The sequence below is a fragment of the Sturnira hondurensis genome, unplaced genomic scaffold (assembly GCF_014824575.4).
Source record: "Sturnira hondurensis isolate 20B ecotype Veracruz unplaced genomic scaffold, ASM1482457v3 Scaffold0000167, whole genome shotgun sequence".
Lineage (NCBI taxonomy): Eukaryota > Metazoa > Chordata > Mammalia > Chiroptera > Phyllostomidae > Sturnira > Sturnira hondurensis.
The window spans coordinates 1,253,693-1,268,328 of NW_028072798.1; the positions used below are offsets into that span (position 1 = coordinate 1,253,693).

Genomic DNA, 14,636 nt, shown 5'->3' on the forward strand with positions numbered 1-14,636 from the left:
TCTGTCTCACTGTGCGCGAATATGCGCCCAAGGTCTGCCCCGCACCCCAACTGGTTCCCGTCTGCCTGCGCGCCTGGGTTGGGGCCCCGGTCCTGCCCGACCCTGCTCGCTGCTGGCTCCGCCCCTCTTACCGTCCCCGTTGAACGGTTAGATGTAGTCGGACTTCTGTATAATTCAATTTTCTGTCCTTTGGTTGTGTCTTTGTTTCTCCAAACCTTTGTTTTATTCAAACTTGGTTGTGGGAGAAGGCACAGTGTTTCCACCTATGCCTCCATCTTGGCAGAAACCTGCCATTGTTCCTTTGATTAGTCCTTTCCCCATGGTGTCGGTAGGCAGGTACCATATATGAAATTCCATTAACCTGGCACACAATATTTGTCCCACCCTGGTGATTGCCTCAGGTTCCACTCCAGCCAACTTTTGGGCCCACCCAAGTGGTTTCCAGTGGCTTTTTCATATGAATGATCTATCTTGGCTCCTGCATCAGATTTCCCTAAAATCTCTCAAACAGCACAGTCTGGCCTCAGTATGCCATGGACCTTTCATTAAGTGGCCTCAGTCCCAGCACTGGCAGCAACTGGCCTTGGTTTCCAATTTGGCCTCTCCTGGGTACCTCCAAGCTTAGCACAAGTAGCAGCTATCTGCACAGTGCTTTGTAGTTCATTCCAGGTGCCCTGGGCAGGACACAGGGAGCAGTGGACCTTGGACTGCACCTCCTGGGAGGCCTCAGAGCCAGTGCACCCAGTGGACAGCTTTAGACCACGTCAAAGCACAACCTAACCACCTCCACAAGAAACATACTCAAGGGGTAGACTCAGTGGGCACCACAGCCCCACTGAGATACATCCTGCTCCGTGGAGTAGGCCCCTGTTCAGATGATCTTCTAGGATAGTCAGGTTGGTGGTCAGTGGTCACAGCAGTTCTTGCAGCTGATCAGTTTGCAGGTAAATTGCTCCCATTGACACGCCAACAGCCATCAATACTCAACTATAAGAGGAGAGTGTACATAGCCCACCCAGTGCGGGGTGCATTTTGAGTGCCACCCATCTTGGTTGATTAGGGAGGCTGTGCCACTGGCCCCTACAGGGCACCTACTACATTAGGCCATTCTACAAGCCTGGGAGATGTAGCAGCTCTACCAAATACACAGCAAATTAACACAGGGAAGCTGCCAAAATGTGGAGACAAATAAACACGTTCCAAATGGAAGAACTGAACAAAATGCCCGCAAAGGACCTAAGCAAAATGGAGACACACAATCCACTAGATGTAGAGTTCAAAACACTGGCTATCAGGATGCTGAATGAACTTAGTGAGAACCTCAACAGCATAAAATATGAGCTGTCACAAATGAAGGTGGTGCTAACTAAAATGAAGAATACATCGCAGTGAATCAACAGTGTAGTAGATGAATCTGAGAATCAAATTAATGATTTGGAATACAAGGAAGCACAAACCATTCAGTCAAAACAGCAAAAACCAAAAATAATCCAAAAATTGAGGATAGCATAAGGAGCCTCTGGGACTAACATTTTCATTGAGGATTTTGGAAGGAGAAGAGAGAGCAAGCAATTGAAAGTCTATTGAAAAAAATAATGATGGAAAACTTCCCTAATATGGTGAAGGAAATAGACATACAAATCCAGGAAGCTCAGATAATCCCAAACAAGATTAATCCAAGAGGAACACACCAAGACACATCCTAATTAAAATGCAGAAGGTTAAAGATAAAGAAAAAATATTAAATGCAGCAAAAGACAAGTAGCTGGTTACATACAAGGGAGCTTCTATGAGACTGTCAGCTGATTTCTCAACAGAAACTTTGCAGGCCAGAGGGGTTAACAAGAAATATTCAAAGTGATGAAAAGCAAGGACCTACAACCAAGATCACTCTACCGGGAAAAGCTATCATTTAGAATTGAAGGACAGATACAGAGCTCCCCAGAAAAGAAGAGCTCCCCAGACACCTTTATTTGGCGCAATAAAGGAGTTCATTGCACCAAACCAGTATTATATGAAATGTTAAAGGGTATTTTTTAAATAGAAAAAGAAAAAAAATCAAGATATGAATAATAATATGGCAATAAATACATATATATCAATAATTGAATTAAAACTAAACAAATAAACAAGCAGAACAGAAACAGACTCATAGATACAGAGAACATTTTGTTGGTTGCCAGGTTGGAGGCAGGTTGGGGGACTAGGTGAAAAAGGTAAGGAAATTAAGAACTACAAATTGGTTGTTACTGAGTAGTCATGGGAATATAAAGTACAGCATAGGGAATATAGTCAATAGTATTTTACTAACTATGTATGGTGTCAGGTGGGTGTGAAATGTATTAGGATAATCACTTAATATGTTATATAATGTCTAATCACTGGGGTGTACACCTGAAACTAATATATTAACGAATATCAGCTATAATTGAAAAATTAAAACAATCATTAAAAAAAGAGCATTTTCTGCTGGCCCTGAAAAAACAAGCTACCATGAATTCTACAGCTGCATGGCAATGAATTCTCCCAACGACCTTGTGAGCTTGGGAGAGAACCGTAAGCTTCGAGTGCGATCACAGCCTTGTGAGACCCAGACAAGAGATCAAGCTTAGCTGTGCCTAGACTTCTGACCCACCAAAGCTGTGAGATAAGAAATATATGTTTTTTTAAATGCTGCATATGTGGCAATTTGTGACGTAGCAGTAGAATACTAATATATTAAAGAAAAAAGGGAAATAACCATGGTAAGTAGGAGGTAACCAATATTTTTTGAGTGAATTGAATAAATGAGTCAGTCCTTGGCATGCTCATAAATATACCACTTCCTTGACATAGCACAATTGTAATTAAGGGGGTTGGAAGAAGAGAGGAACACTGGCTAGCGTGGGGGTCCCTGGGTGCTTAGGGAGCGTGGGAGGGAGCCAATTATCCAGATGAGTGTGGTAACAAACTAGGAAGAAGGGCCTAAAAAGGATCAAAATGTACACATCTCCTTTTTTCCATTTGACTAGGGTTGGTTCTGAAACTGGGCCAGCTATGTTCTTGGTTGATTACTAACTAGATGTGTAAGTGTGTGCGTGTGTGTGTGTGTGTGTGTGTGTGTAAAGGCCCTCTTTAACATTAGTCAGGACTATTTGAAACAACGTGCATTTTAGGCACAATCTGGATATTGATGTCTACAGAGAAACAATACCCAAAGTTGGCAGTGAGATTCCTCAAGTAAATAACAGATAAAGGGAGAAAGAGGGACACACTGTAATAATAATTGGAATAATTGGAATTCTTTTTTTATCATGGATGGCACTTAATAGTGAAAGTACTTTTTAAATTGTCTTCTGCCACATGCAAAGTATGTTGTATAAAAAAGATTCTAAAATACTTAAAAAATAAGTCTTCCAAGAGAAGTTGCTAGAGAAGAAAGTTCCTAAATTCCAGTAAGTTGGTAAATTAAATCTGAATCTCTCTTTGCTTCACAATGAAGAGTAGCCATTCTGCTTGACAACCAAAAATTCAGACTGTCTCCATCAGATCCTGGGTAGGAAGCCAGGAAATAGCACCAAGGTCCCAGGTTTTGTGAAAGTAAGTCTTTTGGTTTTGATTCTTTCCTCATAAATCATGAAAAAAAATTGTTTGGAGTGGTGGTAGGGAAAAAAGGCTGTTTAAGAATCTGATTCCATTTGGCTTCCCATTAACTTGCATCTTTGTAGGCTCAGATAACATTTGATCATGTAAAGCCTGTTATTATTAAAAAGGTCCATGAATAGAGTGTGAGAATAAGTCTGTGGACTTGGGGGAGCCATTCTCCGGGAGTGGGGTCTGACTGAAGGAAGGCAAGCTCTGTACCTTGATGCCTTGGCAAAGCTACAAGCCCAGTGCCTGGTTGCTTGCCCCATTGGTTGGACAGGGAGTTTAAGTGGTCCATTCTCTGGGCAGGGAGGCAAAATACATCTCCGGTGATAGAAGTCAGAACAGTGGTTGTCTACAGGGCTAGGGGTCGATGGGAGTGGACATGAAAGGAACTTCCTCAAGGTGACGGACATGCTCTATAATTACACTGAGATGGTTGTCATATGGGCACATTCATCTATGCAAACTTATCATACTCTACACGTAAGATACACGTATTTCACTGCACATAAATTTTACCTCATAAAACAAAAATCAAAGGTCACTTGAAAAAAGTCTTGCAAGCTAATCAAGAGCCCTTAAAACAAATGGTTTGAACTATTTTTAAAATGAGCAGAAACTTAAAAGGAAATTCTTCATTCGCCTTCTACTTTAGAAGAAAATAGATGGTGCCAAATAAATGCACTAGGCCAAGCGGCCAAACAGAGCATTTATAATAAAAATAATAGCTAGACTTTCATGTCTCAAAGTGGTGGAACCATTTCTAGGAATATAAGCTATTTTGGAAATATTTCCACATCTATTTTTTTCGTGTTTCTGTTGGAGGAATAATGTTTTTGTAAATGCAAAAGCTTTTAATGGACCTAGAGCAGAAACTATGTTTGGTCACGGTATTATCTGGTTCTGAACTAAAAAATCAGGACTCTCTTGTGAATCACAGTGCCGAGAACTGCCGGCTTAATCCACGAGATGGTATAAATTTGAATTTTGACTTTACGATCTGAGTCGGTATGAGGAAATGAAGGTAGTATTTTAGCAAAAACAATTTTGAAAATTGTAGAACATTACATGGCCAGTTGGCTTCTGGAGATAGTTATCCAGAGTGATATAATATTGTTTTATTCTTTCAAGTATTTGGATCAATACATTAGCCAATTGTCAATGAACTACTGTGGCCAGGCACATTGCTAGGCACTTGGAGGACCTCCAAATTGTTCTCAAGAAGCTCCTGAGCAGAATGAAGGGATGACAAATCCAGGGTGGGGCAAAAGTAGGTTCCCAGTTGCTGGTATGGAAAATAATGCAATAATAAATAAATAGCACAAGAATAAGCTCTGTTTCACCTATTCACAACTGTAAATGTACTTTGACCTCACCCTGTACAATAATAACTCTAATTCAATGAATAATGTAATAAATGCATGAGGAATTCCATGGGAGTTCAGAGCAGAGGAAATTCCCTTTGAATAAGAAAGGCATTATAGATGGGCTGGCCTTGGGGCTGGTCCTTCAAAAAGGGTATGCCTTCCAGTAAAGTGGAGGTTAGAGGCATCAGGAAAGCTTTGAGTGCTTGGAGTCTTGTTTTTGTTTGGTTGAAGCGCAAGCTACACAGGGAACAGATGCACTGGACAGGATAAATTTATGGAAAAAATTCAGGGGGCCTGAATTCTTTGGGAAGTATGATCTGGGTGGAGGGTAGAGCAGGTCAAAGAAGATGGTCCCAAGCAGTAGAAACCAAGGAAACAAAAGGTGGAAGGATCTGGGAAGGAGTGGGGCAGGGGAAAAGGTAGATGTCCCTTAGGAGGCTTTTACCATGGGGAAGAGGACCATGAGCTCTTACACACGGGAGCTCCTGAAGGAGGGTGAGAGAAGAGGGAGAGGATAGATGGTCAAACTCGAGAGCTCCGGAATTGGAAAGCCCTCAGAGAAGACAGTGAGACTTTCACCTGGGTGACTACAGGGACAGTGACGCTGTTCACTGGCCAGGTTTGTTGAGAAAAACACCACGTCTTGGGGCGGGGGGAGAAAATGATGAATCATATTTTGAACAAGCCAGTGATGCAAAGGAGACCACTAGAAAAGTGGGTCTGGAGGTGCATTCAGAGGTGGAGCTAGAGAAGTAGACTTGACCTTTCTCCACTTGCAAGTATCATTACGTCAAGGTAGGGCATATCCCACAGGAGAGGGTGGAGGGGGAAGACAGAGGGAGACGGGGGGCACTGGGAGGTTGGTGCCAGAAGTGCCAGAAGAAAACCGGCAAGGAGAAGTGTCACTGCCACCCTCCTCCCACCACTATCACGAAGACTGGGGGACAAATCTTACCAAGAGGAGGAGAGAGACTGAGGGAGAGAAAATGTTCACAGAAACTGCCTTTAGTGGATTAATTTTGATGGTTAGCTTCAAAAATACTCAAAGGTCTATATGGAGAAAACTAGGTTTATTTTTTAGATTTTATTTATTTATTTTTAGACAGAGGGGAAGTGGGGAAGAAAGAGGAAGAGAAACATCAATATGTGGTTGCACTTGTGTGCCCCCTACCAGGGAGCTGGCTGGCAACCCAGGCATGTGCCCTGACTGGGAATCGAACCCACAAGCCTTTGATTTGCAGCCCAGGCTCAATCCATTGAGCTACACCAGTCAGGGCAGAAATGTAGGCTTCTTATCCTCCCTACGTTCAAGAATAATATTTGGTACTTCTCCTTTTTTTCCTTTCTTCTTTTTTCTCCCCACTCTTACTCCTCTCTTTTCCCTCTCCTACCCTCACCTCCCTTCCTTGCACATACTTGGTGCTTTTGGACTGACCTTGAGCACAGGTGGCTGTTGTTGACATAGAGGAGGAGTTAGGATTCCCTCTGTCGCCTGCAAAGAGTTAACTTTTTCTTTCCAATCTTTGTCTTCAGTGCTGATTGAGGAGGGAATTCTGGGCTTGAACAGTGTCATGTTTTAGGTCTTTCACCGGAAAAGTATATTTGCAATATGACATCATTAACGTTTCTGTAACTTTTTAAATATAACATTTTACTTCTTTCTTTGTACTGGTCTCAAGAGCCACTCATAAATCTCTCTGTAACTGCATGGGTCCTAGGGCCAGAGACTGGCTACTCCTGGCATTGTGATTAGTCATTTAATACCCAAGACAATGACTAATGTCTGGCAACAAAGTCTCCATTAGGAGTCACGTGTCCTGGGACCCTGGGCAAAGGCACACTGGAAACACCCTATTGTTGGGTCTTAGTACCATGGTCAAGGGAGAAATTGAGGACCAGATGCCATGTGGGCACCATCAGGAAAGGAGAGACTTCCCTCCCCATGGTCAATGCCAGTGCAATCACAAAGCCTACAATCAGTTTAGGATCAAGGTACCCACCTTTGTCTTATCTTTATATCCCAGCTTTTAATATATTTTTTCAAATGTTTACAGAAAGCAGTCAGCTGAGCTATTCATGGAAAGGTTTGTGGGTTTGGTTAACGAGGTGGAGGAGTATCGCATTTCATCTGGAAACACATCCCTAGAATGCCAAAACATTTATTCCAAAGTCTGGTTTCCTGGTGCAATCGGCGGCATGGCGATAGTGTGTCCGTTCAGAGACTGGGGGCCGGGGCCAGCAAGGCACTCAATCCAAGTGTATCCCAGAAGGCTGTTATTGTTAAATTATATTCTTTAGGAAAAACCACCCGTGTCACATTCTGTAAACTTGATATCCATACACTTTTTGACTGGCATTCTATTTTAGCCGTAAGCCTATGATTTATTTACAGCAAACCTGTTTTCTCTCTTGCTTAGGACGGCAGCTGAAAAGCATGGGTCACTTTCCAGGCTCCAAGGATAGGAGCAAAGGGGGTTGGAGTGTTGCTTCCCTCCACGAACACTGACTCGGGCTGTGCCACCCTGCTCCCCGGGAGCAGCCAGCCAGCTTCTCCTCAGTCCTCGCTGCCATTCATCCAGCTCTGTGCGGCAGCCCAGCTTCTGTGTCTGCCGGGAGGGGGCTGCCAAGTGCCCTGCCTACTGGCTGCTTCCCGAATCCCTGCCACGCCACACACAAACACATCCACACACGCTCTGCCTCGCTCACACACAGAGCCACACGCACACGCGGGCACGTTCCTTCCTTCATGCTCACGGTCCTCAGCTCTTGACTTCTACGAGCCCATGGAACCTTTCTGGAAAGACGCTCTTGATCCAGCAGGGTAGGATTGTTTTGATTTCTCTCTTTGCAGCTTTAGCATTTGGAGAAAGCAACTTACCTTTCTGGCCAGTGTCTGTATCCTAGCAGGGAGAGAAGGGTTTGCTGTTTTCCAGGAGGTTTTGTGTGCATCTTCTTCTGCTTTCTGGACTTGCAGAATTCTTTGTGTAATTTCTACATAATTTGACAGGTTCAGATTTGTAAAGAGACATATGAAGTGCTTTTGCATGGGTTTAGGAGAGACATTTGAAAATTGAAAGTGCGATTTATGGAAACGAAATCATCTGCAAAAAATTGCTTGGGAAAGTAATGGTTGCTGGCCATAAAGAGAAATATCTGTGATTCACCTAATGTGGTTTTAACCCTTTCTTTGCTTACAACCTATAGTTATGGATGCCAAGTTCAATTTTGGCTTCATATAGAATCAGCTACATCTGCATGTTGTCTCCAAATGATCTGTATGTTCTTATAAGAATTAGGTAAAGTGAGCACTTATTAGTTAGTATACATATAGCCAAAGGTATTACAATTAGTAACATATGCCATGAACATTTTATAATATTTGTCAGATACTATATCTGGTGTTTGGGATAACAATTAAAGCGAAGTATTAATAGTTGTATCAGAGTCCGTTAGGCTGGGGCAAAGGAAGTTTTTTACAAAGTATAAACTATCCAAGATTATGGGTGCACAATATCTTTGGAGATAGATATGGTGAATTCAGTTCAACACTCTTCTAATTTTTTTTCATTTGGGTATTTGATTCTGCATGTCCTTGCCCATGTGAACTGAGAGGGTCCAATTTTAGGATTAAAGAGCAGAATTGCATCATTGCAATTTAAAATTTGTGGGTTAGACCAAGGGTGTAACACGATTGCCAAAGATGTGGTAAATGACCCGAGGTTACCTTTTGAATAAAAGGGTCACATTTCATATTGAGTTTTCTGAAGTTCTGGTTACATAACCTGTGGAAGGCACGAGCACTCATGTGCACCTACCCAGATGTTTCTGTAAATCATCATTCACATGAGAATTCCTAATGGGAGCAAATACAGTTACTGTGGCCCAAATCAAACATACAAGTTGTGCTAGCTTTGCAGAAGGTCCTGGGCTGGAAGGGACCCCCTTGGGAGAATGTTGTAAATGAGCAAATTGAGGTCCATCAGCATTATACTGATTATAAAATACAGCTCTTCCTTTGTGAACACCTTGAATTTCTGCCCCTCTTCTGGGCAGATGCCTCCTGTCGGTCCCTGCAGCTGCTAAATATAGCTGTCTGGGGCTGGCTGCATATGCAACAGCACCCCCAGTCTATCTCCATGTCTAAGTTACAGAGTGGTCCTCCCCAGGGTCATTCTATGTACACACTACACATTTTCAGCCAACCAGGGGAGTGAATCAAACAGTAAGAGACAAACAGAGATAGATTGGAGTCTGGCGCCCAGCACATAAGGCAGCACGTTAGAGAAAGCCGGCCCCTGGATTAACCTTCCAAGTTCATTTCAAACACTTTCTTCTCTGGGCCACCTTTAGGAAATCTCTCTGCGCCCCCGCCCTCCTGCAGTGAAATCCAGCCTCCATCCAGCAGTAACAAGTAAAGTAAAGTTCAGGGAAGCTGCTCCTTGGGGTCGCTCCAAAAAAAACGAGTTGCGCCTGGAGTGATGTTTAATCCAATGTCAGTGCAAGGTAACAGACCTTGGCCGGCTTCCAGCACCTTTGTAATGCTTATGAGCCCGGGAGATCCGTACTTAAAGTTGAAGACCGGGAGCCCAAGAAGTTGGCTGCACTTGCTCGCTTCTGGCCGCAGGGGTCCAGGGCACGCAACGGCTCAGGGACAGGGTCTCGGCGGGACATGCGCTGCGCTGTCTCTAACCAGGAGGACTGTACTCTTCTTTCAGGTGGCCGGTCGGCTGCTGAGCCCTCTGCTGTGCGGAGAGAAGGTTTGCGCCTTGCCCGCGGCCACTAACGATGACCATGACCCTCCACACCAAAGCATCCGGAATGGCCCTGCTGCACCAGATCCAGGGGAACGAGCTGGAGCCCCTGAACCGCCCGCAGCTCAAGATCCCCCTAGAGCGACCCATGGGAGAGGTGTACGTGGACAGCAGCAAGCCTACTGTCTACAACTACCCCGAGGGCGCTGCTTACGACTTCAACGCTGCTGCCGCTTCCTCCGCTCCTGTCTACGGCCAGTCCAGTCTAGCCTATGGCCCGGGGTCCGAGGCGGCAGCGTTCAGTGCCAACGGCCTGGGGGGCTTTCCTCCGCTCAACAGCGTGTCGCCAAGCCCCCTGGTGCTGCTGCACCCGCCAACGCAGCTCTCGCCCTACCTGCACCCCAACGGCCAGCAGGTGCCCTACTACCTGGAGAACGAGCCCAACGGTTACGCGGTGCGCGAGGCTGGCCCTCCCGCGTTCTACAGGTACCCGCTCCGCCTGCAGCGCCACATCGGGGTGGCCGCGGAGCGCCTGGTGGGCGGGCGGGAGGGCGGGAGCCAGTGAGCCGGGGGAGGCGGCGGGCCGCGGGGCTACCGGCGCAACCCGCTACCGGCAGCGGATGCGCCACCCGAGGGCTAGCGCGCAGCCACTCCCGGGGTTATCTGTGGATCTCGCGTTGAAGAGTCAAGTTCTCTAGCTTGGCAGCTTAGAGAAAATGTACTTCTCCGCCGCACCACTGTCTGCTGGAGAGATCCGAAGCCCCGTATGCTTCCTAACCAAACAAAAATTGGTAAACCTGACAAAGCAGCAGCCACTTGTGGGGAGAAGCACCCCACAGCAAATAAACACGGGGTGGTTTGAGTCCCTAGTAAATGTCCCGCTTTGGTATTTAAGGCTGGAGGCGCTTGGGGTTAGGGGAGCTGGGACCGATCTATCTGTCATCTATCTGTCTGTCTGTCTATCTATCTATCTATCTATCTATCTATCATTTCAAAGTAGTCGAAACATTTCCTTTCATCTAGAATTTTGAATTGCAGATATGCCCGTGATGATGATGATGATAATTTTTTGCTGGGGGGAGGGGGCGGAACAATTCCTAGAATTCACTGTCCTCCTTCCAGTCCAGGCTCAAAGCTCGGTTGAACTGCACTCCTCAGAGATCAATAGAGGAGCCGAATGGGTCCTTCCTACGCTTCTGTTTTCTCGGTTGTCTAGCTGAGTCCTTGGGGCAGGTTGCTGGGGTATGACTTATGACAGCCCGAACTTTCCAGGCCTCCCGTCAGTTTGAAACATGCCACCCTTAGGCACGAGTGGTTTTGAAATATCCTCCTGCTATTTTGTACTTCATGCCCACCAGGCCAAAAATACCCCAAAGCGCCCAATTCAGCGTTCAGTGCCTTCTGCCCCTCTCAGTAGCCGTAGAAGGAGCCTTGGCAGTTCGGGACACACAGGAACACTTGTGACTTAAGTGACAAATGTTTTGTGTCCTTATTTTTTTCCCCAGGAGAGAGGATACTTTCCCACTCCCCTCTCCCTCCCATTTCCCCTTTGATAGTTTATTGTCTTCCTGATTGACTTGGGGAGGGCTTGGGTGGGTGTTTCTGGTGAATAGCTGAACCCTGGCCCCCACAGACAGGGATGCCGGTGCAGGAGACCCCAGGGCGCCCTCGCGGCAGGGTGCGGAGTTAGGCACTGCCTGACTATACACTGCTGTCGGATGGGCCTGCTTCCTCCCAGGACCCTTCTACATGCAAGCTATGGACCGTTTTTTTCGTCCGTGTTCTATTTCCAGAGATATTGATATCAGAAGAAAGAGGAGGAAGGTGCAGATTGGCCTTGGAGGATTCTGAAGGGCAGGTTCTTGCGGTTTCTAAACTTCCCCAATACCCTTCAGCCCCCTCAAAGTATGTCTGAGCATTGCACCGTCAAACAAGTTCAGCCCGAGCTGTGACTTAGAAGATAAACAGCAAGCAAAACTTTAAACACTTTAAAATAGCACAACTTTACAAAGCGTATTTCAAATTCACTTTCCTTGTTTTAATAAAGGGTTAAAATGAAAAGAGAAAAAGAACTTATTCTGCCCACTTTTAAAAAAAACAGTGTTAGAACAAAATATAACCATTACATCAAATTCACACATGTTTTTAAGCTCCCTAATGTGAAGGAAGGCTCTTCTAGGATGTCAATTCCGTAACCTTATGATGGACTCCAGGAACTATTTTCTTTTCCATTAATTTTCAGTTCTTTTATTGCAAATGAATGCCACTGAATTTCAATGGGCACTAATGAGACTGCTCCTTGGTGGATTATTTACTGCCTTGCTAATAATTGCAAAGTAAGTATGGTCAAATAAAAAGGGGATCACATTTTATTCAAAATTGTTCATCATCCCAGAGGCAAATAATACCACTATAATGTGCTCCATCTTAAACTTTTTGCAATAGATGATATTCAGATATTTTTAGAATAGTATGAAAAATGGTATGTAGCTTTTTGTAAAAGTAAAAAAATTCACACAAGTGGATTCTTTGTGGGAGTTCAGTTTTAGGATGTTTTTTAATCCTTTGTAGCTTATTTCTCATGACATCCTTCTTCTTTTGTTTGAATTTTACCTCTTGTTACCCAGCGAGGAAGAAAAAGGTCTATACAAGAGTTTGTTTAATATTATTATTAAATATTGTTTAATATTTCTCCTTTTTTAATTTTCCTGTTTGCATAACACTGGGTAAGATCAAAGAATTGATTAGATCCTGTTAGGAAAGTTTACTTTTCTTCAGTAGTTATCAAAAGTTTGGGGGGCCAAAAGCAGTGTTTTCAAACTGCTTATTATGACCTGGAGGGTCACAAATTTTGTTTAGTGAGTGTAGAACATTTTTTAAAGGAATAAAATGGAAAATAATATAATAGAGAATGTTAGAGTGTATAATATTTAGTAGGGTGGGTTTTGTTATCTGGAAAATTGTTGTAATTGTACATGCTTGCGTGTAAAATGAATGTCTTACTGTGAGTTGAGGCCAAAGAAATGTGAAAGCTATTAGCCTAAAATATGTTCCATGGGAAACAAAAAAATTCAGGTAAGTGCCTGGTTATTTTATCTGCACAAACCAAAAAAGCTACTTTGATTCTCTTTATTTTATTTCACCCCCTTCCCCATAAATTAGTTGGTATCTCTAGGTCAGCTAGGTTAAGCTTTACTATTGAGAATTTATATGAAGTTCACATTATTTAGCATAAGGATGCTATGGTTCGATTGGCCATAATATTCAGTCATATCTGTGTATGAAGAAATGTAACAGATAAGACTGCCTTGGGTATGTAATAATGTGAGAAACATTGTCACAATATTGTCACATGTCTCAACCAATTACTAAGAGGGAATGCATTTATATGTAGGCAAACTGTGACTTCAAAAGATATGTCTGGCTTACAAGTTCATGATGAAGGCAACTGGGAGTCATCTAGTCCTGGGTCCCTTGTTAGAGTTCAAACAGCTTTGGAAAGTTGGAATAAACTAAAGTTGAATTTAATTATATCCACTGAGATTTTAAAAATTCTAAGGAGGTATTTAATGCTCCATGCTTATTTCAGTATTGTTACTCAGTATTCTTAAAGGCTAAATATTGCCTACTTCTCCAAATTGCTCTACAATTATACAAACCTGTATCAAAGTCAATGTCCTGATAATTTGACACTGTGGCACTGGCTGCACACATGTTTTGAATGACTAGTTTGTCCACTGATGAGCATTTAAAACTATTTCTTAACTTTGAAGAAGGCTCATCTCTAGGAAGAGATTTTAATGGCTAATTTTCAAGTTTCCAATATTTTTTTCCTTCTATTCTGGTGGGATTTTAGCACCCTTCCTTTCTGTTCTTACGTTTTTTCATTTATTGAAATTGTTAGCCTTTATCCAACACATTGTGTTGGTCTAAGGAGAGTTCAAGGAGCTACATTTCGCCTCGAGAACGAGTGTATTTTCGGTTGAAAACGGACTCATATCTTCAACCCCCATTTCATTTTCACCTACTCCATGTGGCTTGTGCCTGTTTAGTAGAAAGGCCCTGAAAGATAATTGGCACTTATTCTAATCTTTTTTCTCACAGTCAGTTAATTTGGGTCCTCAGATGATTTTTGTGAATATATTTAGGATATGATGTTCATATTCAGGAAATATTAAGGTTTAGCATTTTGGTTTCTTACTGTTGCAAGGGTGTAAAAGGGGCAAGAAATTGATAACGGAAGGAACAATAGATTATCAGTAATAACTATAGACATTGTCAAGCTTTCTGTTAATGATAAGGCATTTGTAATTTTGTTGAGTGAGAGAGTATATGTGAAAGTGGTACATAAGGTGTCCGTGCATTCAATATTTCATTATTTGATTCACACACTGGTAATTGTTCTGGTACTTTTGTAAGATAGAAAATGTCGGGGAAGAACAGATTTAAAGTGGTCAGGAGTTTCCACTACAAATATAGATTAATGATAATATGAAATCATTCTCTTTGAAAGCCAAATTTAAATAAAACCTTTAGCATCATCTGCAACATTTGTTTGCAGCCTGGGCTGTCATAAACAATATTTATCGTGCCCTAGCTGGGTAGCTCCGTTGGTCAGAGCATCATCTCGATACGCCAAATTCACTGATTCGATCCCCGGCCAGGGCCCATAGGAAAATCAACCAACGAATGAATGCATGGATCAGTGAAACAGCAAAGTGATGTTTTTTCTCTCTCTCTTAAGCCAATAAATAAAAAATCAAAAAAGAATATTTATTTTATAGATGCATTTTTAAAAAGTCAAAACCCTAACTGTGTGAAAAGAGTTGTGCACAGGGAGGTGTATGGACCTTAATTATATTTCTCTAAAATGCAGACTCAACACAGAAGT

General features: G+C 43.2%; 1 protein-coding gene across 4 annotated transcripts in view; it reads left to right on the forward strand.

Annotated features, from left to right (window-relative positions):
* The window catches only part of ESR1 (estrogen receptor 1), a 371,393-nt gene that overhangs the window by 113,707 nt on the left and 243,050 nt on the right, over positions 1-14,636 (forward strand). For 2 of the 4 annotated variants that reach the window (XM_037050835.1, XM_037050982.1), the window contains exon 2: positions 9,710-10,231. In XM_037050835.1, coding sequence (XP_036906730.1) covers positions 9,780-10,231 — 452 coding nt within the window. In that variant the 5' untranslated portion in view covers positions 9,710-9,779. Of the gene's footprint in view, positions 1-7,751; positions 7,816-9,399; positions 9,498-9,709; positions 10,232-14,636 lie in introns of those variants that run through there. The other 2 variants (XM_037051062.1, XM_037050914.1) reach the window with 2 other exon arrangements.